Raw genomic sequence first — 26,780 nt, forward strand, 5'->3', positions numbered from 1 at the left:
CCTGAGAATTAGATTCACAGATAAATACACTTACTATCATAGACGTGAACAACATATGACAAGACTAGACAACAAAACAACTGCTGGAGAAAAGGCTGTACAGGACAAAACTTTACGACTTGGCTAAGATTGGTATGAACACAACAACGATCGGGTAATCAGGAAAACAAAAAAGTTAATGAGAGGAAGAAATGAAATTGATTGCCATTGTTGTTCTCTGTTGATATGTAGTTATAAGATTTAAACGATTAAGCATTTAATCTTTTGTGTCAATTTCTTTTCTGTGTTGGTGATCACTAACAATGTTCATATTTTACATCTTCTTTTTTTTCTTCCTCATAGCACTGATGATTTGAATCTCATAGTGTTTTATATGTTCGAGTATATTCAATTAACGATATAAACACCATACTGAAAGTCAATAATTAGTAGATTATTCCTAATCACAGTCATGGATGTCATAACCAGCTAGGCATCCTCCTCTTTAACATTTTCCTGTTAAATAGCAAAAGAAAAAGTAGTGAAAGATATATTTACAGACTTTTGGGAGATGTCCATAAGAATCACCATAATGCTCATCTTTCTATTTTTGTTTCACTTTTTGGGGCAAAATACTTAGATTCGTAATGAATCATAGTTCGTGCAACCCCAGATCAACAATAACAAACTTCAAATATGCTATGAAAAGAATTTTCACAAGTTATGTCAGTGGTATGATTGTTTAATATACCATAAAAGCTGTTTTTTCACGAGGGTTTTATTTTCATGAATTTCTGGAATCATTAAAAACACATGAAAACATCACCATGTACAGTAAAGTGACAGAGCAAGCGCCTTGGTGTCAAGTCATGAAAACATCATCTTGCTTAAATGTCTGTGACCGCATTTGTGAAAATATCTGTACACAAAAATAACAGCATTTACAGTATTTGGGGGTTCCAGTAGTGTGTCATCATGCCTTGTCTTGAAATAGAAACACAAAAAAATAAAAAGCAAAATACAAAAAGGGGTGTAGACAGGCACAGAGTGATCTCTTTGAACAGTAAACAATGAACAGAGACACACGTTGAAAGCTCCCGGCATTTATCAATGTTTTGTCTCATACAAAGAATAAATGTCATTTGTCACTCTGCATTTTTCACAAAACACAACTTGAAAACATGCCAGACTGTCACTTAGATGACTGTAAAAAAATATGCCAACGCAATTGCTTCATGTTCACCCTACAAATTTTGTTCTGTCATTGTGGAAATATTGTGGTTACATTTTTATTATTTTTTTTTTTGTATTGCATTGTTAGGTACTGCACATGTATACTGTAGGTTTGCTTGTAACCTTAACTGCAACCACAGTGGATTATTGTTTGCTGGTTTTTTGTTGTTTTTTTTTTCTATAGAAGTGTTCAGAGGTTCCAATAGGACCTCTTTGTTTTTTGATATCTCAGCCATTTCAGAAGTGATTTTCATCAAAAATATTGTGATAACTTTTAATTCTTTGTAAAATTGTGTGCTCTTTGATATTTCATAAACCTGGTAAATGATTTCTAATTACCTCGCAAAAAATTAAAACCTGAATCCCCATCTCAGCCAAATCAATACCATCCCTTTAAAATGAAACCTTAAAAGGGCTTCCTGTATTATACACTGGTCATTTCCTCTGACTGTGGGAATGTATTCTTGGAAAAAGATGGTGTAAATGACAACAAAATATTTCCTAGTGGTGATGCAGAAGTAATTAACATAGTGGAGTAGGCAAATAGAACCTGATCTCCCTTGCAGCACTGTTTTTCTACAATTATCAACTCTAATGTTGCACAGATTATTTGTGAGCAGAGATGAATGTCCACAATGCATAGCTGACTCATATAACAATTACGTTGTTTTGAGGCATTCTCTACACAATAAATTAGTCAGTACCCACAAGGAATGGGTCTGGACTTAAGACAAACTAGATGACTTCTGTGAGAAACCGGATGCGATACCACAGTATTGCCACTGGCTGTCAACGTCTCGTTGAAACATGATCTGTGGTTAGACCATTCAAACCAGTGGTCAGATCAGTCGGACACGTTCCTCCCTGATTATATTCTGTTGGGATTCCCAGTCAAGTATGCAACACTCAGTTCAGCCCATTTGAGACTGTCAGAGGCTACATCAGGAAGTGAAACAACCACTTTGGTCAGAAGCAAAGAAAATCCCCCATCCTCAAAAGAAGGAAGAAAGAAGTATGTTTGTTTGTATGCATGTGTGTGTAGGTTAACATGTAGTATGAATTAAACGCTCTATACTGTAAAACCAGAAATGTTCGCGTGCAATTTAATTTCAAAAATTTTGCAAGGGCAAAGATTCACGAAATATGTATAAATACATATATTTATATATATATGTATATATATATATATATATATATATATATATATATATATATATATATATATATATATATATATATATATTATATATATATATGACATACATATAGCATCCACAGTACATATACATGAGGATCATTCTTGGTCATTTAATTTGCATATATGTGAAGTCAACCACTATATGTGTATCTTTCCCAAGTAGGATGATTTTGCCATGCTGTTATAAATTTGTCACTATGTTAGGATTGCCTTCAGGAAACAGGTTAAATTTTGACCATTTACACCTCTTTTAATGACTTTTAGATTATTCATATTATAACTCTCTCAAAATTGAGGTCATTTCCTTTTTTCCCCTCTGTGTACTGTATGTACCATATGTTTAGCGAGTCTAATTTTCTCAACAATAGAGCGAGTTGTTAAATTCTCAATGGTGGAGTACGGAAATTATCATCTACTTTGTTCATATACTGCACACTGTGTTCCAGTACATGTATGCATTCATGCTGCATTCGTGTTTGGATTAGAGTTATTTTTTTGTGTGTGTTGCTGAATTTGCCAAAAAATACAAAGCTGGCAAAATTTGCAAAGATAAAAACCTCACAGAATATGTGGTGTATACAGTATCACTGAAGCATTCCCTTTTATCGGATCTTGTTGGTGATGAAAACAGTGAGCAGTGTGCTATCCTTACAAAAGTAAAAGGTAGGTTAGGCCCTACTTCTGGTTTCGCTACTGAACATAAGGCTGCAAATGACCATGTAATAAAGATGCGGGTTTGAGTACGGAGATGAGTGTAATACGTTTAAAAGTGCTTTGCTCGCAAGGCCGTGACACACTAGATGTGTGATATATGTAGAGTAAGTTTTATGACTGTCCCCAATGTACCATCAGATGTTATGGACAGCCTTTACAACGGCTGGTAACACCTTCTGTAATGAATGATTGATGGTGATTTAGCCATCGCGATAGAAACTATATATGGTACCCACTCAAATGGATGGAAATGCACGATATGAGCAGCATATAGTCGGCTGTTCCTTTTTATACCCCCGCCAAACGAAGTTTGAAGGGGGTATATAGGAATCAGCGGACGGTCGGGCGGTCGGGCGGTCGGTCGGGCGGTCGGTCGGGCGGTCGGTCGGGCGGTCGGTCCGTTGCAAATCTTGCGTCGCGAACTACTTCCTCAGTTTTCAACCGATTCCCATAAAACTTGGCACAGATGTGTGCCTTGGGTTGTAGATGTGCAAGACGTATTTTTTGACAGTACCCAAAAGTACGTTGCCATGGTAACGGCATATTATGGGCAAAAATGGGTACAAATCTTGCGTCGCGAACTCCTCCCACAGTTTTTGATCAATTTTTATGAAATTAGGTACAGATGTTCATCTGAATATGGTAATGTGCAAGACACATATTTCCGCAGTGGCAAAAAGTGCGTTGCCATGGTAACGGCATGTTATTGGTAAAATATAGGGCAAAATGCTTCATGGCAAAACTGCTTCATCAGTGTTCTTCCAATTCTCATGGAATTCATATTGAATGTTTGTCTTAGGATATAGGTCAGCATGACACATTTCTTGACAGTGACAAAAAGTATGTTGCCATGGTAACAGCTCACATATTATGAGCCAAAATGATGGAAAATTTTGTGTTGCAAACTACTTCCTCAGTTTTTTGCCCAATTTCCATGAAACTTGGTACAGATGTGTGCCTTTGGTTGTAGATGTGCAAGACGCATTTTTTGACAGTACCCGAAAGTACGTTGCCATGGTAACGGCATATTAATAGCAGAAGATCAAGGAAAGATCTTGCGGATTTAACCACTTCCTCAGTTTTTTGACCAAAGCTTATGAAATGTGGCACACACCTTGATCTTGGTGGGAAGATGTGGAAGACATATTTTTCGGACGTGTCGGAAGCTGCGTTGCCATGGTAACGGCATATAAATGGCAGAAGATCAAGGAAAGATCTTGCGGATTGAACTACTTCCTCTGTATTCGACTGAAGCTCATGAAATGTGGCACACACATTGGTCTTGGTGGGAAGATGTGCAAGACATATTTTTTGGACGTGTCGGAAGCTGCGTTGCCATGGTAACGGCATATTAATGGCGGAAGATCAAGGAAAGATCTTGTGGATTGAACTACTTCGTCAGTTTTTGACAAAAGCTTATGAAATGTGGCACACACAATAGTCTTGGTGGGAAGACGTGCAAGACATATTTTTCGGACGTGTCGGAAGCTGCGTTGCCATGGTAACGGCATTTAAATGGCAGAAGATCAAGGAAAGATCATTCCTTGGGTAAGACTGTCGTCACGGGGCGGGGGTATTAATCACCTTCAGTGATATTTCTAGTTATATCACAGGATGTGTTTACATCCCCACCCCCCATACCCTCAACAAAATCATTCAGGTTTTTCATCAGTGTTGGTTCAAGAGTATTGAATGTATAGAGGTTCAGCATAAGATAGTCCAAATTGAAGAGTTTCACTGTTTGTTCAGTAACTAAAGATTTGAAAACAGTATGACAGCTACGACAATATAGTTTGAATTTAGTACTAAATCCCAAATATCACTGTTAATGTAATAATCCAAGAGATCATGGAGCTACCGTGAAGACATGTTTGGCATTGTTTCACTGACTATCCTGCTTTTGCGTAGGAACAATGAACCATGAACAGATGAGCATTTGAATCAGTGAGAACTAATGAAATTCATAATTTCAGAAGTTGTTATGTCAGATTTAGAATTTAGATTGACTTCGATGCTACGAGGGATCAGAACCATTACTGACTGTTGGGCGGAAGCTTGGTAGTCTAGGGGATGTGATGCTTGTCTAGTAGTTGGGAGGTTGTTGGTTTGCTTTCCACCCATTATGTCTGCTTGTACTGTATTGTTTGCTTATTTTACTATAAATCGTATCTTGTCAACTTGAACAGGGTGTGGACTGGCACTTCAAACTTTTCAAAGTGCAGCATGTCATTCCCGGGGTGTCAAAACCTCATATCTCAATCAGCATAAAACCAAACTCAAATTTGAATGTTACTCATACTGATTTGAGTTCTGAGACAAAACAATTTTCGATGTAATCCAAAACAATGTCTCCATTCTTTGACATGAACATTGATGCTTTATGTTGTTTCAATGTTGCCAAATATGGGAAAAAAAAGAGAATTTTGTCCCCTGAAGATTGCTGATTTTTAATGTATGAGACCATGTTACCTCAAGGACAGTATGTACTTGTGCTTTCATTTGAAACAAATCTCTCTCATGTGTTATCTGCTGTTCTCAAACCTCTTGAGGACCATCATCTGTGAATACCAGCTGCATTGTATTCAAACACGTGGCCATTATCGGTGGCAACGTGTTCTCCCGATGACACCCATACATGAATAAATGTTCATCTACAAACTACACATGTCTGCGAGCTCCCTCTTGCGATGATTCATGCCATGCATTATGTATAGAGACCTGTCAGCATATGGCAGTCGGTCGTACAGATGTTAAGAATGCTTAGGTACTTGTCATCAGTTTCGATTAGGATGAAGCTGTGAAAGCTTTCACTGTTGTTTTAATGAAAGTCGCAGCTATCAGGGGCAAAGCATCATTGCTTTCTGTAACAGGAAGATATGAGAGCCCCCTGGACTGGTGGTTATCACTTTGGAGGTGTTTAACAACGACCTTCGCAGGTACTTTATGTGTGAATCCTAGTCATGCTCAAGTTTAACTTGAGTAAATAAAGAAAAATCAGATTGATAAAATTGTAGAAGTTTCATCAAATTTGACAATTGATGGAATAGTATTTGGCGGCATGGAAGTTACAGTTTCACATGTTCAATAACCAAGAAATGATGTTGGTGGCAGCCAACCTCACAAGCAATGATGTCATATCATATTACAATTGTCATTTTCTTGTATTAAAAAAAATAAATATTTTAAAAACGATATTTCTAATCAGATATTTATGAAGTGCAACTCTCCTCTACTCTGCACAAATGGATGCATCTTATTGAACTACTTCATTCCAAAACAAAACACACAAAACAATATAATGCAACTCTCTTATGGCATGTCTGATTTTGTTGAAACCTTTAGCATAAGGTTCATCTACTTTATTTTTTTACTCAAAGCCAGGTCCACCATGACTGGCATGGTACTTGCAATAATGGTTACATGGCAAAGTCATCAATGCATGAGTTCATTTTTAACTCTCTTTCGGTCTTAAAGTTCTGTTTCACAATTGTAAAGACCCGAGTCATACATAAGTGCCCGAAAGTCATGCGCACCTTGCCACGAGGATTTTACTAGCACTTAAATGTACTATTAAAGTCATGCATATAAGTGACTATTAAGCAGTGTCACTGTACGAATTGCCTGCCCCTATAGATAAAAAGAGTTAACCCATTGAGGACGAACTGATTTTGCTATCACATGTTTCCTGTAGACACCTGCCTGTGAATACTTGGTACTAGTCTTCAACAGGTCAAGGCCTTCTCTGTGAACATAAACAAAGAATTTCTGTAGTTAACTCAATGGTCAGAGTAGCATAATCCTACAAGCATGATTTTCCATTGCTTGTTTTATTGACCTGGTGTACATGTATGTTTGTTTTGTTTGCTTTTAACCCATTGAAGACGAGTCCCGAGTATACTTGGGCAAGTGTCTGTGGGAAATGCATGTTGTAGCAAAATCAGCCTGTTCTCAATGGGTTATAGTGTGTTTTATGTGTATTATGTGTTTGTCTTGCTGATGAGAATCTATTTTTCACATTAATTTGATAGTTGCCAATTACAATTCCATTGTGCTACAACAGGGTAAACAGTAATTACAATACTCTTTGAAACTTCATTCTTCTATTTTAGTTAAAAAATGAAAGAAATAAAGTATAACTCATCAATACAATTTGCATTGCATGGTGCTTTGGTGTGATTGTTTATCATGTTGTGCTCAATAGTTATTATGGAGATATACAGCACAGCTGTTTTCACTAAAACTACAAATTAGCTGCTTTATGGTGTGTAGTCAAATATCATAAAAGTAGTTTACTGTGCAGGGAGATCAAGATTTCGAAGTGGGCATTTGCTTCTTATGCATACACTTCATGAATAAAATTAATTTTGTACTTCTTGTCATTTGATGCACAGCTTTCAATTTTGAACCTGTATTTTTGTCATGGCCCAGTGATTAAGACTTGTATGCCCTTCCAGAGGAATGCAGCTAAACTAATTATAGATCATTGTAATAACATGTTTATAGTTTCATTTCAAAACTATCATGTTTGGTTAGTGGTAGATTGGTCATTGAAATTCTGTATCCAGATTATATATGTTGCTATACATTGGTATTGGATGAATAAATGATCGTAATTCAACTTGAACAAATCAATTTAGCATCATGCAGTGCTTGCTAGATTTTATATTTGATACAGTGTATTTGGTAAGCTGCAATATTTCACATGAGACATCCTAAGAGTAATGTCATTTCATGGTAGGTCGATGCTGTTATTCATGATATGTTTGGCCAGGTAGAATATAGTTATTAATTTTGATGCCCAAGTACAAGGAAATACAACTGGAAAATGATTCATGACCTTGTCCCTAACAATTGTGTCTTCTAACGAGACTGATATTTGACCCTTATTTTAACCAGTGAAATCATTAAGATTGCTGACAAAAGGTAAAAGTGATCACAGGATGGCTCATATTGGGCTCTATTGAATAATCTTTTTCTTTGGCTAAAGTTATGATTTCATTGATTGTAATGACATCCTTTCTTCTATCCATTGAAATTTGTGGGGTAGTCTTGAAAATTCATGGTGTAATGCAATTTCTAAGGTCTGTTTTGTGGCAACTACTATGGTAGCAGGAATGAGTGGGAGTGGGAATTCCCGACTAGAGAACTATTGCGCAATCCAATAAAGCCTTTGCATAGAGCGTGTTTCTACTGAGAGCACCTCACATCCCTGGCATCGCCACGAATTTTGTCCAACGCAGCACCTCGTATTTTACGACCACTCGAGCTGTTTCTACTGAGCGATAAAATACGAGGTGATGCAAAGGTGACGTGCAAATGCGGCGATTCCGGAAGTCAGGTGGGAGGGGAGCATTCCATTGTCACAGGTAGATTGAGTGGCCCAGAGAAGCTGGCACGTAGGCTAACCCCTACAATTCAGGGGGAATTCCAGGTGTATTGTTTTTAGTCTCGATCTGCTTTATAGGCGTGAGACTATCGGTCACGCGCGCACTGCCTGTTAATACGATCCGAACCCTGCCTGCTTTGCTACAACTGCGTCGGCTATTTTTTGATTAGCCATTTCTCTTCGTCTTCCCATCCAATTATTATATTCAATATACCCCGAACTAACATACTGATATCCTGCCACTGACTGATGAGAAATCTTTGGAGATCGAGGGTCCAGTTGAGATTTTCTCAAGGCTGCGACATACTAATGTGGTACTCTCGCGATTCGAGACAATATAAAATGAAATAACGCGGTGTAAAATCAAGTAAGTGATGAGGGCTTAGTAATGCAATAAGTTAGGCTGTTAATCACGCGAACAATAGACGATGAATGCCACAATTCACATGTAACGTAACGTATACACAAGCGAGTTGGTACAAACAAAGCATGATGCGAACACGGTTGCTGTGTGTACACACATATTTTGTACACATGTGTCGAAGGAGTGTGTGCGATGAACTGATTGAAAAGCGCGGGGAGAAATTCTAGACGTCCGATACACCACGAATTTCGCTACCCGGTGGACGTGTTTCTACTGAGAATCGTCCTTCGCGTCACCATGCATCGACCACCTCAATAGATGGACGACGGAGCACCTCGCATCAGCCGGCATCGGCCACTACCCGATCTGTTTCTACTGAGGAAAAATTCGAGGTGTCACCACGCATCGGCCGGTATCGGCCGGCATCGGCCGGTATCACCACACATCGGCTGGCATCACCTCGAATTTCCGTCGCTCAGTAGAAACACGCTCATAGTTCAGTGTTCAGTTTAGTTAGATACCATGGACTGCATCAAATGTGGTAGTACTTATTTTTCTTCAGGGATAAGGAAGGAGGGTCTGTAAGCATTGCTAAAGAACAATGAACTGTGAGCACACGGTCCTATAGGGAGAAAAAATAGAAAAGTGCGAACAAAGGAATTTTGCCGACATTGCTATGAAGTGAAATAAATCAATCACTTGGCAGGGTCTCAGGAAGCTATACAGCTGGCCTGGAGTGAGCTAGGCAGAGGAGGATTGGTATTGTTTGGACTGGACAGGGTCATATCAATTGTGTGCATGCCTGTGTTACTATATTTAGATGAAGACATGATAAATCCAGTGGATGACAGTATCAACTGGACTTGAGCTGTATACAAAATGATAATTATCCAGGCGCCCTGAGTTCGAGGACATGATATAGACAGAAGGCATGGAAATCAGTCAAACATATGTCTTAATAGCGACCACATGTCTATAGCAGCTATATGTCTTAGCGACCCATGTCTATAGCAGCTACCTGCTGTATATGGCCACTAAAAGCAATTCCTTCTGAGAGACAATGCATTTTAAAGAACCTGTCTATAGCGGCCACCTGTCTATAGTGGCCATGCAATTATTTCATCTCCCTTGGGGGCCGCTTTTTAATTACTGTAAAGTGGAGAAAGTCACTACCTGAAAGTTCACTCACTATCATGTTTGTTCCAATTAGAACACCCCTAACCTAAAAGTCTGAGTGAAGTTGCTAAAAGTGATGACGTAGTAATGGGTTTAATATGTTGTCTCGTCATATTATACTAGTAGGTCAATAAAAGTACCAGTTTATGAGGCTCAGTTGCACTGAAATCTAAAATGTGCATAGATATATGGCATTGCTAGTGGTGGATGAAAGAGGAGTTACAGATATTACAAGATCTATTATAGGCAGACAAGAAATCAGTCTTTAGTAAAGTGGCAGCCAGTTTTTGTCAGCACACAGACTGGGTGGTGGCATATCATGGCAAACACAGGTCCAATGTTAATCGATCCCCCACCCGTCAGCCCCCACTCAGGCAAATATTAGACAGGGTGTCTCTAAAAAAAGTAAACCCAACTTCAACAGCAAATTTTCAGAAAACTATAAAATGTTTGCACATTATTTTTTCGTGGTTAGATAGTCCAATAAGTCCTCTATCCAATGATACCACGTAGGTTATGTAATTCTCATGCATGACTGAGCATGATTCAACTTAGTGAATGGGTGTGAAATCATCACTGTGGCAAGTTATTTCTTGCTATTGTCATGCATTCAGGGCATATTTGAAGTTAAATTTTTGTCACATGTTAGGCCTATAATTACATAACAACTTCAGCAAAGGTTGTTCCTGACACATTCACACTTCACATGCTTTCCAAACATGATACAGTTGACAATTGAGCAGAGAGTATTCCTGGTAACTCGATACCAGGAAACAAGAAGTTTCGTGGAAGTTCAAGAGGCTTTTCGGGTGCAGTTCCCCGACAGGCGGCCTCCAACAAAAAGAGCCATCTGGTACAATGTAAGAAAGTATGCTGATCACGGAACTTGCCACAGTGATGATTTCACATCCATTCACTAAGTTGAATCATGCTCAGTCATGCATGAGAGTTACATAACCTACATGGTATCGTTGGACAGAGGACTTATTGGACTATCTAACCATGAAAAAATTATGTGTAAATATTTTATAGTTTTCTGATAATTTGCTGTTGAAGTTGGGTTTACTTTTTTTAGAGACACACTGTATAGCTCTAGGCCAACCAAACACAAGAATTATTGATTTTTGGATTGCATGCAGACATAGATTTTATTTGCAGCCATTCGGGGGAAAAGAAAGAATTGCATTGCCACAAGTGAAGCACTCTTTATCTCCATACTGGGCATGCCAAAGCAATGATCCGCAGTATGACCTTAATAATCACCCTTACCCTGGCATATTGCACCTAGTTGAATTATTGTTTCTTTGTTTATATTTTATCCATTTTATATTCAATTGGATTTTCGCCTTGGGTTGTTGTTGCGTGCTGTTCACACACACTGCACAGGCAAATTAATCACAAGGATTTTTACAACAACCCAAGACAGACAAATTTTTCGTAGCAATGTAAATTGTGATAGTGATTTCTTGTGTGTCCACACTCGAGAATTAGTGTAAAACCTAAATTTTTGCTTTATATTTCACTCCCAGCCAGGTAAGGTGAATTTCACATTCTTTTCTCTCTGCAGAATCGAAATATAAAGTAGTATTACATATCATACCAAGTAAAAATTCTGCCTGCTTTCATTTTTGTGTTAGTTTCATGTCACATAAAATGCACAAAAACATTTACTCTCTGTTTTTGCATTGCATTGCCAAAACTGAGCTTTAACCCACTGTTAATTTGAGGTGGGTGTGAACAGGTCGTCTAACAACAAGACTGCATGGAAGTGGGTGTGTCGATTGAAGGATGTAGGTTAATATTAAAGACAGGCTGAAATGCCAATCTGCTATTTAGGTTACTTTGGCGTAGGCCCAAATGCAGTAACAGATGAGGGTATATAAATTTCATAGAAATCTGTGAAAAGTTGAGATATATGGTTAGATGTATTAACTTTCGCAGTATTGTGTTGATCCCAGCAGTGCACACAACATCTGCCATTTTTCTGGGCATGTTTACTTGGACTTGCATTGTTCAATTGTACTTTTTTATAAGACAGTGCAGTAGTTGAAAATAAAAGAGAAAATTGAATATGAAGGAGAAATAGCTATGAGGAATGATCCAATTTTTATTCAGTGGGGTAAAAAAGGAAGAGAAAGTGGATAAATTTAACCTAAACTTTACAAATTCATAACTGCTTTACAGATCGTCTGACAGAATATGTTTATCTTAGTTCTGAGAGAATTGAATCATGGTAATTGTTCTTTGAAGAAGGAAAAGGAAGAGGAGCTTGGTGAAAGAAACATGGTGATCGAGGGGAATGGAAAAAAAAAACAGACACAGTCTGGGTGATGTCGGAGGGAAGACAATTATTGGCAGTGACCTTATCTCCAGTACCAGCAAGTATTTCATTCTTACCTGAGACAGGTCTGAGGTATGCCATGTCACTGCCTGTATTGCACGATACCCATGTGAGGAGAGGATCACATAAAATTACAATGACACAACATTCTTAAGCTTAAAGTTAAACTCAAAGTTTCGAACATAGATGATAAGCTCGGAGTATTCTCTGGACCATGTTGATGCACTCAAAGAGTAATAGCTATCTGAAAGATTACGCGATGAGAACCACAAGATTTCTCAGGGTGTCTGCCCCATTCATGAACTGCAAGGGTCCCCAGGCACTCATATAGGTTGCCATCGAGTGGATAGGATAATTGACAAACTCAAAATTTAGCATGTCCTCTCAGTGAACCTTATTCCCCCTCGGCTTCAGGTCAACCTTCAGAGCATGTTGTACACTACTGTATCATTGCACCAGGATCAGGTTTATCACTAGTACTCCATGTATGTATTTCTCCCGCTTATGTGGTTTTAATCATTAAAGTGGGACTCTTGTCCAAAGTTCAGTCTGTAAGATTAATCAGGTGTCTTGTGGATGGGTGTCATAGTTTAGGGGGCAAGATCTTATCAGTGAATAGCTACCATCGATGATTAGCCGCCTGTGAACGTATCTAATAATAGAGAGAAGGCGGAGAAGATAGCACCGTTTGGCAGCGATCAGGGCATGAAATGGAAGAGAGGAAGCAGAGGGCGTTGTGGATCGATGCCCCAAAGTTTTAGAAGTGGGAAAGAGCAGTTAACCCTTTGTGTGGTCTGACTACTAATTGGCACAGATAACACTTATCATTATGCACACTGTCCAAAGTCCATGGCACAGAAAGGGTTAAAGGCAAGGGAGAGCACATTAAGTGCCAGAAACCATATTTTTGTAGCCTCTGTCTTCAGACATTTTTTTCTACTCAGATCATTGGATCCCTTTGTTGTTAAAATGTATTTTTTTTTTTTTTTTTTTTTTGGGGGGGGGGGGGGCTTTGCTGGCAGATAATTAAGCAAAAGCCTCTGAATTGCTAAAAACATTAGGCCTATATTACTGATTCTTAAAGGGATCATACAGTTTTGGTTGAGACCTAATTTGAGGTTTCTAACATTTTTTGGTGAGATAATGAGAAACCTCTTATGAAATATGAAAGAGCATGTAATGCTATGAGCAATTCAACGTTTATTTGATGAAAATTGCGGGTTTTGAAATGGCTGAGATATCCAAAAAAGAGCGATTCTAATAAAGTGTGGGACCCACACTTTATTACCATCGCTTTGTTTTACTTTGTTTTTGGGTGTTTCAGTCATTCCAAACCCGATTTTTGTCAAATAAACTTTGAATTCCTCTTAAAATGGTATGCTCTGTACTATATCATAAGTGTTTTCTTGGTATCTCGCAAAAAGTTAAAAGCCCAATTTTCATCTCCACCAATACTGTACCATCCCTTTAAGTAGTTGCCAATGTATTTTTGACATATGACAGGGAAGTTCTTCTTTCTGAAAGTGGCAAATGTTAGAAGATTTATTTATATATCTATGTATTTATATATTCATACATTTATATATTTCTATATTTATACATTTATATATTTCTATATTCATATAGTTATATATTTATACAGTTATATATTTATATACTCATATATTTACACATTTATTTATTTATTTTTCAAGAATGTATACATTTCATCATATCCTTCTCCAATAATAGATAATGCAATGAAAGTCAATAGTACCAATTTAATGATGATAAAATCATTACTTCAGCTACAAATTGCCCAAAAGGCCTGATGGTGAGTTATGACAGTTCAAAGTAGAGCACTTTGCAGTGCAATGATTACAAAAAGTCAACATTTATGATAGATGAGGGCAAGAAGTCAAGAGATATATTTATAGATAGATTGAAGAGAGAGAGTTGGGGGGGGGGATGGAAGGGTGCTTGCCTGGGAATTATTCATGAAGTTGAAAAATATTTGGTGGGAAATCCCATGCATGGTTATTGGGAGAGATCAGGAGCAAACAGGTGACACACAATGTGATGAGTTACCTGTCCGGGCCTGTCTTGGTCGGAGGCAATGAATCACAGGAACAAAAGGTGTTATAGAATGGGTAGCGAGAATCCTGCGATCTCATTGGTCGAGAACTGTGTGTGAATTTTCTACTGGCCACACGCTGCCTCACAGTGGTAAACCTGTTATCACGCACTTGTAGCAAGAGTACGCGCACTTGTAACAAAGGTTCGCACACTAAGCAAGCGTTCGCGCACTCAGTATGAGATGCCTATTAGCTGAAAAATTGTGCATCCAGTAATTACTGAATGCATGATTTGGGGGCATTCGTCCATGGCAAGCCAAAAGGAAATGCATCCAGTAAATTTGCCATCAGGGAACATGACCGAAAAATTGATTTTTGGCGAGAAAATTGTCCCCATTCTATAACACAGATGACGCACATATCTTTTCCTACATCAGTCATATGTGGAATTTAGCCTAAACCCACTCGGCTTCGCCTCATGGGTTAAGCATGCCATAGTTACCTTATGCACATAATTCCGACTGACGTATTGAGACCTGTTTGTTTTTTTGTGTATTGATAATTTCACAGCGTTGCTTTGTTGTTGTTGTTTTTTTGTGTATTGATAATTTCACAGTGTTGCTTTGTTTTGTTTTTTGGTTTTGTGTTTGTTTGGGTTTTTTTTGCTAGAAGACCCAATTCTTCCTACTGAATGTGTATTCTCTTTAAGTGCTGAGGGCAGTTTAGTTACTACTGATGCTATGGGAGCAACAGCTTTGTAACAGACAGTCATTTATGATCATATTTTTGTTCTCTGGGGTGACAAAACCTTGTATTTCAAATTTTGGTGACAGTCACTTTTTTTTTGGTTGGGGGTAGGGGGATTAATTGTCAGATAATCAGTTGAGTGATGTGCTGTCCAAATCCTAGCTGTCTTACCCTCAAAATGAAGCCACCACGGCATGACACAGGATTGGTGATCCCACTTGATATAGTACTTTAGCTGCTATTTTTTTTTTCACAAGGTTTTGCTGCCCCAACAGCAATTTGGTATATGTTTTGTAGTTGAGACTGTGTTATGAGTTTGGACCAATGACAAGTGATTTCTTGTTCTGCAGGTGGGGCAAAGTACATATCAATAATGATTGTATCACGTGTAACAGCAAGAAACGCTGAATACTTGTTTTTCTGTGTTTTCATGATCGCATCAAAAATACCTTTATTTAGTATGTTTTATATTTTTAGGCTCTGCTCAAGCTTACTGTTGTATGGCCACTGGGCATCTGTTTCTTTTATTCTAGTCTTTGTCAGAGGCCCTCTTGTTGCAGTACTTGCGAGAGAGGTGAGCAGATGGTGTTCACAAGAGGTGGAGTTAACCACCAATGAGTAGAAAGCTCCAATATGAGAGGGCGCTTTAGGGAGGACCTGTCCAAAGTTATTGACTACCCCTTTGAATTACTGAAGTTTGCTACCAACCAATCAGTAGATCTATAGAAAGAGGATTATAAATGCATATACAACGTTTCACACTGATGGCCATTAGACAAGTGTAACAATTTCATTGGTTGAATTAATCTATCGGCTCAATAGTATTCGTGTTTGCAGGTCTCAAAGGGCCCTCAGGCTGATGTGCTCGGCTGCAACAATTGTCCACACTAACAATTGGGGTAGGATCTTTTAAAAGTTTAAGGGGTATAGTGGGAGGGGAGCATTCCATTGTCACAGGTAGATTGAGTGGCCCAGAGAAGCTGGCACGTAGGCTAACCCATACAATTCAGGGGGAATTCCAGGTGTATTGTTTTTAGTCTCGATCTGCTTTATAGGCGTGAGACTATCAACGCGTTGGATTCACGCAGTAGAGAATCTGTCAACCCTGGAAAAACAAATAACATTTAATGGATCCTTTTTTGAGAAATGAATATAATAAACTTCACAAAGAATGTTTTAGATCATGAAGGAATGTCACAGTCTCAATTAAGATTAGTGTATAATGTTATTTAATGCAGATATCAAATGCTTAACAATGGACGAGCCTTGTATAACTTGGCTTTGGAGGCAGAGCTCTAGATCATGTTGTAATGCCTTTTGTTCAGTATCATATTGACAAAGATTCTAAAGGCCACATAGCCATTTCCTGCCAGCCATGCATTCCCTGATAGATGATTCTTTGTTAAACTGTGATTATGTAGAGCTGCATAAGTCAGTGCTGGATGGACAGATACTCGTAATCTACAGATACTAGTGATGTCACTGCAATTTCCTGCAAAACAACCAATGTTCAGTAATATATATTCTTGTTATTAACTTTATGTGGGGGCACTGTGGCATAGTGGATAAGACTCCCAACTTTCGATCGGATGACCCGAGTTTGATTCCTGCCCAGTGCTTACGTCCTTGGACAAGATGCTTTTACGCACCATGTCCCTCTCAACCCAGGTGTATAAATGGGTACCTGGCAGTGCTAGGGTAGTAGTAATGGCAGGGCCCTCTGGTAGAGCAGTGGAAACACTGAAGAGGCTACCCTGGATAAACAAGACCTTATAATAATAACTTTTATTAAGTCGAGGTTTCTCAGTTAGTCCTAAATGTTGAATGGTAGATGTGTAATTTACCAGAATGGAAAATGTTCAAATATTTTTTTTTTTTCAGGGATCAATTCCAGGGATGCTGAGTATTTACTATATTTAAGAAAAAAAGGACTGCTCTATAGACCATAAACCATTGTTTTTGTAACATCATATATATTATATATGTATATATTTTGCAGGGTTTTTATTCTCATGAATTTCGCGGGCCTCATGCTTTTCACAAACACACAAAAATGCCAGCTCTGCCTCCAATGTGAATGTGATGTGCATACATGCATTTCTCTGCTCATTACTGTACTCCACAATCATGAATTCAACCACTGGCGAAATTGTCAGAAAGTCCCAGTTTGCAAAATATTGGACTTGCTAAATATATGGGGTATATAGTGTACTGTCGTAAATTTAAGCTAGACCTTAGTGGGGAATTGCACACTGAAGATCTGCTGTTTGTGTAGCTCTAGCTTCATTCCAAGTTCCTTGTGTGCATCCTTGAGTATTATGTGTTCGCTTGTGCATATGTGGGAGTATATAATGTGAGTATAATGTTGAGGTAAAACGTGCATGCGTTACGATATAGTTCTATGATGGTGATTGATGGTGGGAGAATTTACTTCGCCCTCGCCAAGCAAGAGGATGTGGTTGTAATGAATGCTTGATGAGGCAGATGATGACTCTGGCTTGGTTTTCCCCAGTTATCTAGTGCCATAAAAGAGAGCTCGCTTCAGATAGGTAAAAATTCATAGGATTTCACAGAAAAAAAAAGTACAACAAAGGACCTTTGAAGATTTGTTGTGATTCTTGGCTACTCTCTCAATAATAGTCACTTTCTCTCCTATGCAGTCATTCTATCCACATACTATGGACTGCATCCAGAACGTGGGCTAGCTGTCTGTTCAGTCTGATTTCAAGTCCGCTCTAGTGGCATTTCGTCAAAAGACCAGGATGTATATCCATTGACCATACTTTCTGCTCTCATTTGATTTACGTATTTGGGTCATCCTTCACTGAGTGTATATTTTTGGCCTTACAAATTATTGAAAGAAAAAGTGTCTCAGAAATGGAAAATCTTTCATAAAGTGGGAAAATCACAATGAATGTTGACTTCATTTAATACGGGCGCAATCTTTATGGGGTGTTTCCTCATTTAAAATAACTTCCAATTTTTGTCTCGCCCACCGGAGGTGAAGGCGAGACTAAGGGATCCAAATTGGGTCCGTCTGTCGTCCATCCGTCATCCATCACAAATGTTAAAGTTTACCTGCAAGACGCTCTTATGATGCATAACTTGGCAACTGTTACAGCAATGGCAGCCACTCTTGAGTGATAGAAGCACTAGGGGTATCTTCATGTTATGGTGTTGTCGGAGGTCATGTGATGATGTCAAAGGTCATTTGAGGTCATATATTAAAGAGTACATGTGCAAGACTCTTTTCTGTGTTAAAGTTTACCTGCAAGACTCTCTTTTGACAAATAACTTCACATAAGTTGCTTTGATTACAACCTAACTTGGGTCATAGATGCACTAGGGGTACCTCCATGTTATGGTGCCGTTGGAGGTCACAGGATAAGGTCAAAGGTCAATTGAGGTCATACATTAAAGTTTACTTGCGAGACTCTCTTATCACACATAACTCAACACATGTTGCTACAATGGCAATCAAACTTGGATGATGGATGCACTGGGGGTACCTTCATGTTATGGTGCCCTAAGAGGTCACATGATAAGGTCAAAGGTCATTTGAGGTCATACGTTAAAGTTTACTTGCAAGACTCTCTTATCACACGTAACTCAGCACATGTTGCTAAATTGGCAATCAAACTTGGGTGTTGGATGCACTTGGAATACATTCATGTTATGGTGCCGTTGGAGCTCACATGGTGAGGTCAAAGGTCATTTCAGGTCAATGTTAAAGTTTACCTGCAAGACTCCCCTATGATAGATAACTTTGCAACCATCGCTCCCTTTTCAACCAAATTTGGGTTGAACATGCACTTAGGGGACCTGCATATTATGTTGCCATCAGGGGTGACATGGTAAGGTCAAAGGTCATTTGAGGTCATATATTGAAGCTTAGAGGTCACAGACGGGTCAACGAACTTTTAGGGCCCAATGTTAAGTTTCATGGCGCGTTTTGTTTATGGCTCATAACTTTTGATCCCTTTGTCCGTTTGTGACCAAACTTGGATGGTAGATGTTCCTTGGGGAAGTGAAGGTCATCACAAGGTAAAAGGGCACAGACAGGGGTCAACAAACTTTGAGGGCCCAATGTTAAGTTTTTAGGGCGCGATTCCATTGTGACTCATAACTTTTGATCCCTATGTCCGTTTGTGACCAAACTTGGACGGTAGATGTCCCTTAGGGAATTAAAGGTCATCACAAGGTCAAAGGTCACAGAAAGGGGTCAAATTTTTAGGGCCCATTGTTGAATTTTTATGGCGCGTTTCGATTATGGCTCATAACTTTTGATCCCTTTGTCCGTTTGTGACCAAACTTGGATGGTAAATGTCCCTTGGGGAGTTGAAGGTCACCACAAGGTCAAAGGTCATTGAAGAAGGTCACCACAAGGTCAAAGGTCATAGGTCAATGAACTTCTGGGAGTTAGAAAAATATCAATTTCTTGTATGCGAATGGGCGACACACAATTTGGCACTTGCCTTGTTAGTGTTGCAGTAATAAATATATGCAAAATGTGACGTGATGGAGATGACGTGATGGAGATGACATTTTGTAATCTAATATGGCATAAAGAAATTTAAGGATAGATATTTAATGCAACTGAACCAAAAAAAAAATAACAGTGGTTAAAGGACTTCCAATATGATGAACGTAATACATTTTTGATATCACTTTATTGTTATTTTGTATTAAAGAAAAAATTCCCTCAACGTCATCCCCGTCACTATTCGTGACAGAGATGAAGGGTCCAACAATTAATGGCCTCATATCATCTTCCTAATCCATTCACCTGCGGTAAGAACTGTGTGTACTGATAAAGGGTATGATCTTCTCTCCCGTTATGCCACCAAAGTTATAAATTAATTTGATTTAATATATAATCTTAAGCATTCGGAGATGACGCTTAATAAAGGTACGACATGGCTTTTGTCACAAATTATAAAAAAAGATTATAACTTTCTTGATTAAAATAGGGGAAAAACCAGGTGAGTTCTTCAACTTCAGTATGTAACTGTCATGTAGCACTAAAATTGATACTTAGGGTACTCAACATTTTTCGTTAATGGCGCCCTAAATGTTTGTGACGGAGATGACCCAAAATGGCGGAACACACAATTTTGAATTATTAATTTCATTTTCTCTTAAATCATTTGATATTGGTAAATTGTAGTAATAATTTGAAAGTATGCTCTGAAATGAAATAAATAAGCATTTAAAAAAGTTTCAACATGCTTCCATCTTGAAATGCGACATAAGGGTATCTATTTGTATTGTTACTGGGACATGAGGTTTTCAGTGGCACGGATACGGGAAAATTAAAATAATAGGTCAGGATAAACAATTCATCCCTTTTTTGTATGTTATCTTAATTATATGAATGTAAGTCATTGTAAACAGAACAGGAAGTAATAAAATGACCTTTTATTTTTGTACATAATACCTTTAAACTATAGAGGGACACAGAAATATACACTTAGCTAAGAATGACCCATATGTTTGTCCTTCCATTGCCATATCCGGTCATGAAATAATGGATTCTACACCCATTCAGAAATGTTCCATCCTTATGATAAATGGCCTCTCCCCATGCTAAATAATCTAATGTGTGTTGGATCTGTTTGATGAATCATATGGTTTCTTGGTCATCGTTCAGATTGCTCACGGTCACCTGTTGGTTCTCTTGCTTTCTTTCTTGCATTTGGTTCAATCAGCTCCTAATTTCCATACAAGTTCGACAAGTTGAGATAACAGTGTGGACGATCAGTCGTGGAAAAAAAAAAAGAATAAAGATTGGCAACTGTCCCCGTGATGAGGGGTCCAATGTAAACACAGGGAGTGTGTTTTTGTGGGGGAGGGGTAAGTTTGCAATATGAGTCCACATACAGTAGGTGTAGGTGGTCAGTGGGTGTACATAAGTGGTCAGTATTTCTTATCTAACAGAAAGAGATATCTCATTGTAGATTGCTAGGTGATGTATTCACACTGAAATTACTTAAATGCATTTATTGACTCTAGGAGTTAAAAGGGAAAGTTGTTTAGACATAACTATAGAAAATAGATCTAATGGCAAAGACCAAGTTGCAATATTCTGCAGTAAGTTTTAATAGTGCTGTGTCTGATTCTGAGAAAGACTTGGTAGGGGTATTTGGGTTTGACAGCTTCTCTAGCTGTAGTGAAACCATTCAATATTCTTGTGTTCTGAGTGAAAAAAACAAACAAAACTTTTTATATGTATTCTACTCTCGCCCACCGGAGGTGAAGGCGAGAGTAAGGGATCCAAATGGCATCCGTCCGTCGTCCGTCCGTCATCCATCACAAATGTTAAAGTTTACCAGCAAGACTCTCTTATGATGCATAACTTGGCAACTGTTACAGCAATGGCAGCCACACTTGGGTGATAGAAGCACTAGGGGTATCTTCATGTTATGGTGTTGTCGGAGGTCATGTGATGATGTCAAAGGTCATTTGAGGTCATATATTAAAGTTTGAGCAAGACTCTCTTTTCTATGTTAAAGTTTACCTGCAAGACTCTCTTTTGACAAATAACTTCACATAAGTTGCTTTGATTACAACCTAACTTAGGTCATATATGCACTAGTGGTACCTTCATATTATGGTGCCATTGGAGGTCACAGGATAAGGTCAAAGGTCATTTGAGGTCATACGTTAAAGTTTACTTGCAAGACTCTTATCACACGTAACTCGACACATGTTGCTACAATGGCAATCAAACTTGGATGATGGATGCACTGGGGGTACCTTCATGTTATGGTGCCGTAAGAGGTCACATGATAAGGTCAAAGGTCATTTGAGGTCATACGTTAAAGTGTATTTGCAAGACTGTCACAGACGGATCAACGAACTTTTAGGGCCCAATGTTAAGTTTTTATGGCGCGTTTTGATTATGGCTCATAACTTTTGATCCCTTTGTCCCTTTGTGACCAAACTTGAATGGTAGATGTCCCTTGGGGAGGTGAAGGTCATCACAAGGTCAAAGGTCGCAGACAGGGGTCAACAAAGTTTTAGGGCCCAATGTTAAGTTTTTAAGGGAGCGTTTCGATTGTGGTTCAGAACTTTTGCTCCCTATGTCCGTTTGTGACCAAACTTGGACAGTAGATGTCCCTTGGGGAATTAAAGGTCATCACAAGGTCAAAGGTCACAGAAAGGGGTCAACAAATTTTTAGGGCCCATTGTTAAGTTTTTCTGGCGCGTTTTGATTATGGCTCATAACTTTTGATCCCTTTGTCTGTTTGTGACCAAACTTGGATGGTGTATATCCCTTGGGGAGTTGAAGGTCATCACAAGGTCAAAGGTCATAGGCGGGTCAATGAACTTCTGGGAGTTAGAAAAATATTAATTTCTTGTACGAGAATGGGCGAGACACAATTTGGCACTTGCCTTGTTGAAGTAAGATTTATAGTTTCACTTGATGACACAGCTCAATCTTTAGATAAAAAGTTTACTTTCTCTAGCACCAAAGCCCCACCTCTTTGAAAAGAAGGAAAACGATGAGTTATCATTGGAGGAAAAAGGCAATACTGTGTATCCTCTGTTAATAGCTGTGCTTAGCCCAAAATATATCAAACCATGCAAGTTTAAGATTTTTTTTTTTTCTGAAGACTTTTTGACAAGCCATTCCATCAACCCATTTAAATTAGTATAGACCTACTCATTACCTCTTATTATGGAAAACCAGATCTTAACAATCAGTACATAGTTGCTTTGTGGAGCAAGGCTTTAATAGGCAAACTTGTTCTGGTTATCGGAAACACTTTTGTCTGTATTTTTTTCATGCCTCTGCTACGAAGTGTCCCCAAAGGCATTATGTGTTTGGGTTGTCCGTCTGTCCACCTGTCCGTCCTTCGGTCCATAATAAATTTTGTAGACAGCATAACTAAAACTCTGTTTGAGGTATTCGAATGAAAATTGGCCTGTATGAATGGGCAAACTTGTGCCTTTCATCTTCGGGTGCACATGCTCAAGGTCAAAGGTCAAGGTCAAATTCTCAAAATTTCACTCTTTTCCCCATAAATCTATGCAGTGCCTGAAGGAATTTTCTTGAAACTTACTGTATACGTGTATTGCCTGATCAAAATTTTCTAGAGAAAGTTTTGGGCCATATTTCATTTCCAGTCAACAGAGAGCATCTGAACAATGTTAAATAAGTCTTAAAAAGAGTGGAAACACACACATACAAACATGATTGCAAAAGAGATTTTTTTCTTCTGGTAAAATATTGCAGACTTTCGTAGAGTTTTCTTTTTGTGATTTGATACCCAGGTATGATATTGACAGAGGTTTATGACTGTGCAGAATTCATAGTTCACTTTCCTTTGTGCTTTTGTCCTCCAGCAATTTCCTGATTACACTGATAATCAGATCTTAATTAAAATCATCAATGTAAAATTTACTCAAATTTCGAAGGAGAGAAACAGGAGTCTTGGAGAAGACATGTAACACACATAACTAGAAGAAAAGATGCATGAAACTGCAAGAAATCAAATGCCTTCATACTAAATAATATATGCTCATCAGCTAGGTCACCACAGATTTGAATAAGCCTCAGTCTTTAATAGCATTTCTAACATTATCCCTTTGAAGGAGACGTGTTCTTTTTCACTGTTGTGTGCCAAATGTGAAGCACTGTAGGGCACTATTTTTTATTATTTTGCTTATGAGTGGATGGACATAAACATTTTTTCTTTTATGCTTCCAGAGCAATCTTAGTATTATTTGAATCTGTAATGTGAAATCTCAGTACTGTGTCACTGCTAAATATAGCTACAGTGTATGTGTATCACATATGCATTATGGCGAACAAACACCATCATGTGTGCGACTTTCATGTTAAAGCTTGCCAGAATTGGATAATGAATATCTGCTGGTTTTTCCCTTTTATATATATTATTCATAATTCAAGTTTACACCAGTGTGCAAAGCTAAAGCATTAAACAGCAAGAAGTCTCTGAGACATCCTTCCTATTTGTGGTATTTGGTTTCTGAATGGCTAGAGGGAAAACAACCCCAGACATGTATCATGTGGTTTCAGCAAATGTAGAAACGCTAGAAGAGTACATTTGTGAAGTATGAAGTGAATCAGACAATGCATTCAAAAGTTACAGAATTTCAACAATTTGTTTAAATCCATGAGTCATCATCACTTTATTATAAGAAATCTATAAATAAGCCACATTCTCACGTACAAAATAGCGAGATGCTGATCGCGTTCCAAATCTCAAGATTTTTTGCAAGCGTTCATATGCCCAGAAATGGCAGGTTAGCAATCACGCTCCAAAGCTCAAGATTTTTTGCAAGCATTAATTCACAGATACATAGATAGCCCGCTAGTTGCCGATCGATAAATTAATAAATCTATTGTTCTTGCGCCTTACAGTGGTGTGGTGTGCACACTGTATATTGTAAATAGTGATGTGCACTTTGAATAATGGGATATAAAAACTTGAGCCTAATTGGTCAAGCGTTCACGCCGTCACAGAGGGGCACGTTGGCGTGCTAATTCAGAAATAAGCGCAAGATTTCTTGGGTATAGCATCCACTGCTGACAGTGCTAATTAGTGAGCTTTTGTGCCCACACATGCGAAAAACATGAGCTTGCAATTGCAATGCAAATATCAAGATTTATAGCCCACTAATTTAGGTACTTTTGAATTCCCCTATCGTGATGGCAGAGCAGTGGAACAGTGTAGAGAAAATGAAAATAAAATTGCACAAAATCAAAATCTTAATGAAAAATACATTTACTTGACTTATTAGTGATGTGTCTAGGGTGATATTCTTCCATCTGCATTCTGAAGGAGGTACCAGTATTTGATAAGTCAATTGCTCTTTCATCAGCCCAGAAAAATGAATATATGTTGAAATCTCTATATGTTTTCTTTATATTATTCCACTTCTTTGATGTTACAAGCTGCTAGCCTTCTTGCTTATGCTGTGCTAAAGCGAATACAAGAATGCTATCAAACCTCATTTTTTTTTTGTCAAAGACAAGCTGGAGGACATCTGCTCCATCAACATTCATGTTGATTTCATCACATTTGATAAGATTTGCACATTGTGTGTGCAGTGTTGACATTGAAATAGAAGAAGTTACACCTTCATATGAAGTAGGATTCGAACCTGCATAGGTGCGAATCCTGCCCGAGTATGTGTGCCCATGATTTCTTTTGTCATGGCTACTGCTAAAACACTGATCAATTCAGTACTTGTTTACATTGGTGTAGGGCAATTTGTCAATCAGCTGCAATTAAAAAAAAAAACAACAACAACAACTTGAGGGAAGAATTATGTGACTTTGAATTTGTATGAAGTGTTAAGAAAAAGATATGTATTTTTCACCAGTTACCCCATTCATCTATCCATTGTCCTTTTGTTATTGGTCTTCCTTAGATAACTGCTGTCACATGGTCACCACAATTTGAAGGCCCCCTGTTTGTACCAGAGGTGAGTCTTTTTTTCTTTTCCCGTTGACTTTTTGCAAATTTTTAATAGCAATTTTAAGAAACTTAACTCTCAAATAAGGCAGTCTGAAAAAGAGCAGTAATATGAAAAACTACACTTGAACTTTATAACTGAGATGAGTTAAAGTATGTACTTGATACGAAAGATCTGTCATCGGTCGCTAATGATCACCATCTTTGTAAAGGGCGATAGGACATGTAAACCAAGATACAGAATTAAGTATTTTCGACATTTAACTCTTATTTATGCAGTCAGGATGGCATCTGATGAAGTAGTTGTTATTTTAAGAAACAATCCATGTAACAAACAATGTAGGTGATGTGTATGCAAAATATGGGGGCAACAGGGCTTGGATCAACCAGGATAGAAAACTATAGATATTTTTTTTTTTCGTAATTTCCACAGCTAAGATGACGAGAGATTAAGAAGTCGTTACTTTAATGAAGCATCAAAATGTTCAAAATTTGTGGAAGATAGAGCATGTGTTTCCAAAGACACTCTGGAATATGTTCTAAGGTACAGAAGTGAGTATTTTTTACCTTTGACCCCCAATTTGTATAGCCAAGATTACATCTGATTAAAAAGTTGTTCTTTCACAAAAAGATCTATATAACATGATCTGTCTATACAAAATATTGAGGTGATAGGGCGTGAGAGATGGAAGCTTACACACATTTTAAGAGTTTCATCGTATCCAGTATAGTTTCTCCCCAAGATGATCTGAAGTGCTCTCTTCTGTACAAATTAAATTTTGTCAGCTTGTGCTTTTGTTAGCAAAGTGTGCCAAACTGGCCATGCTCTCACATTTACTTAAAGGAAGAATAACCCTCTGATGCTATGCAAGACAAGTCATGAGATGTGTTTTTCCTCTGATGACTATAGTCACAAAATTTATGAAACCATGTGCCTTTAAAAACAAGTTACAAATTTATGAATAGATGCTTCAAGTTCTTACTGAAATATAAACTTTGGATAGAGATTTTCCTCAGAGTTTTTAAAACATGTGCCTTTCTGCAGAAGGCATGCTAATACTCAAGAACCGGAGGGATGATAATTGTTTGGTGTATGTGTCCTAGCATTTATGCCGTTTTGCCTCTTGAATATGTGACCCA

At 38.1% G+C, this 26,780-nt stretch overlaps 1 protein-coding gene across 1 annotated transcript in view; it reads left to right on the plus strand.

The window, feature by feature from the left end:
* Positions 1–26,780, plus strand: part of LOC139726961 (2-(trimethylamino)ethylphosphonate dioxygenase-like) — a 69,141-nt gene that overhangs the window by 21,051 nt on the left and 21,310 nt on the right. The window contains exon 9 of the mRNA XM_071637949.1: positions 25,597–25,650. Within this exon, the coding sequence (XP_071494050.1) occupies positions 25,597–25,650 (54 nt within the window). The remainder of the gene's footprint in view (positions 1–25,596; positions 25,651–26,780) is intronic.

The sequence above is a fragment of the Diadema antillarum genome, unplaced genomic scaffold, assembly GCF_040938485.1.
Source record: "Diadema antillarum isolate AM-2024a unplaced genomic scaffold, OU_Dant_1.0 seq00000106_RagTag, whole genome shotgun sequence".
NCBI lineage: Eukaryota > Metazoa > Echinodermata > Echinoidea > Diadematoida > Diadematidae > Diadema > Diadema antillarum.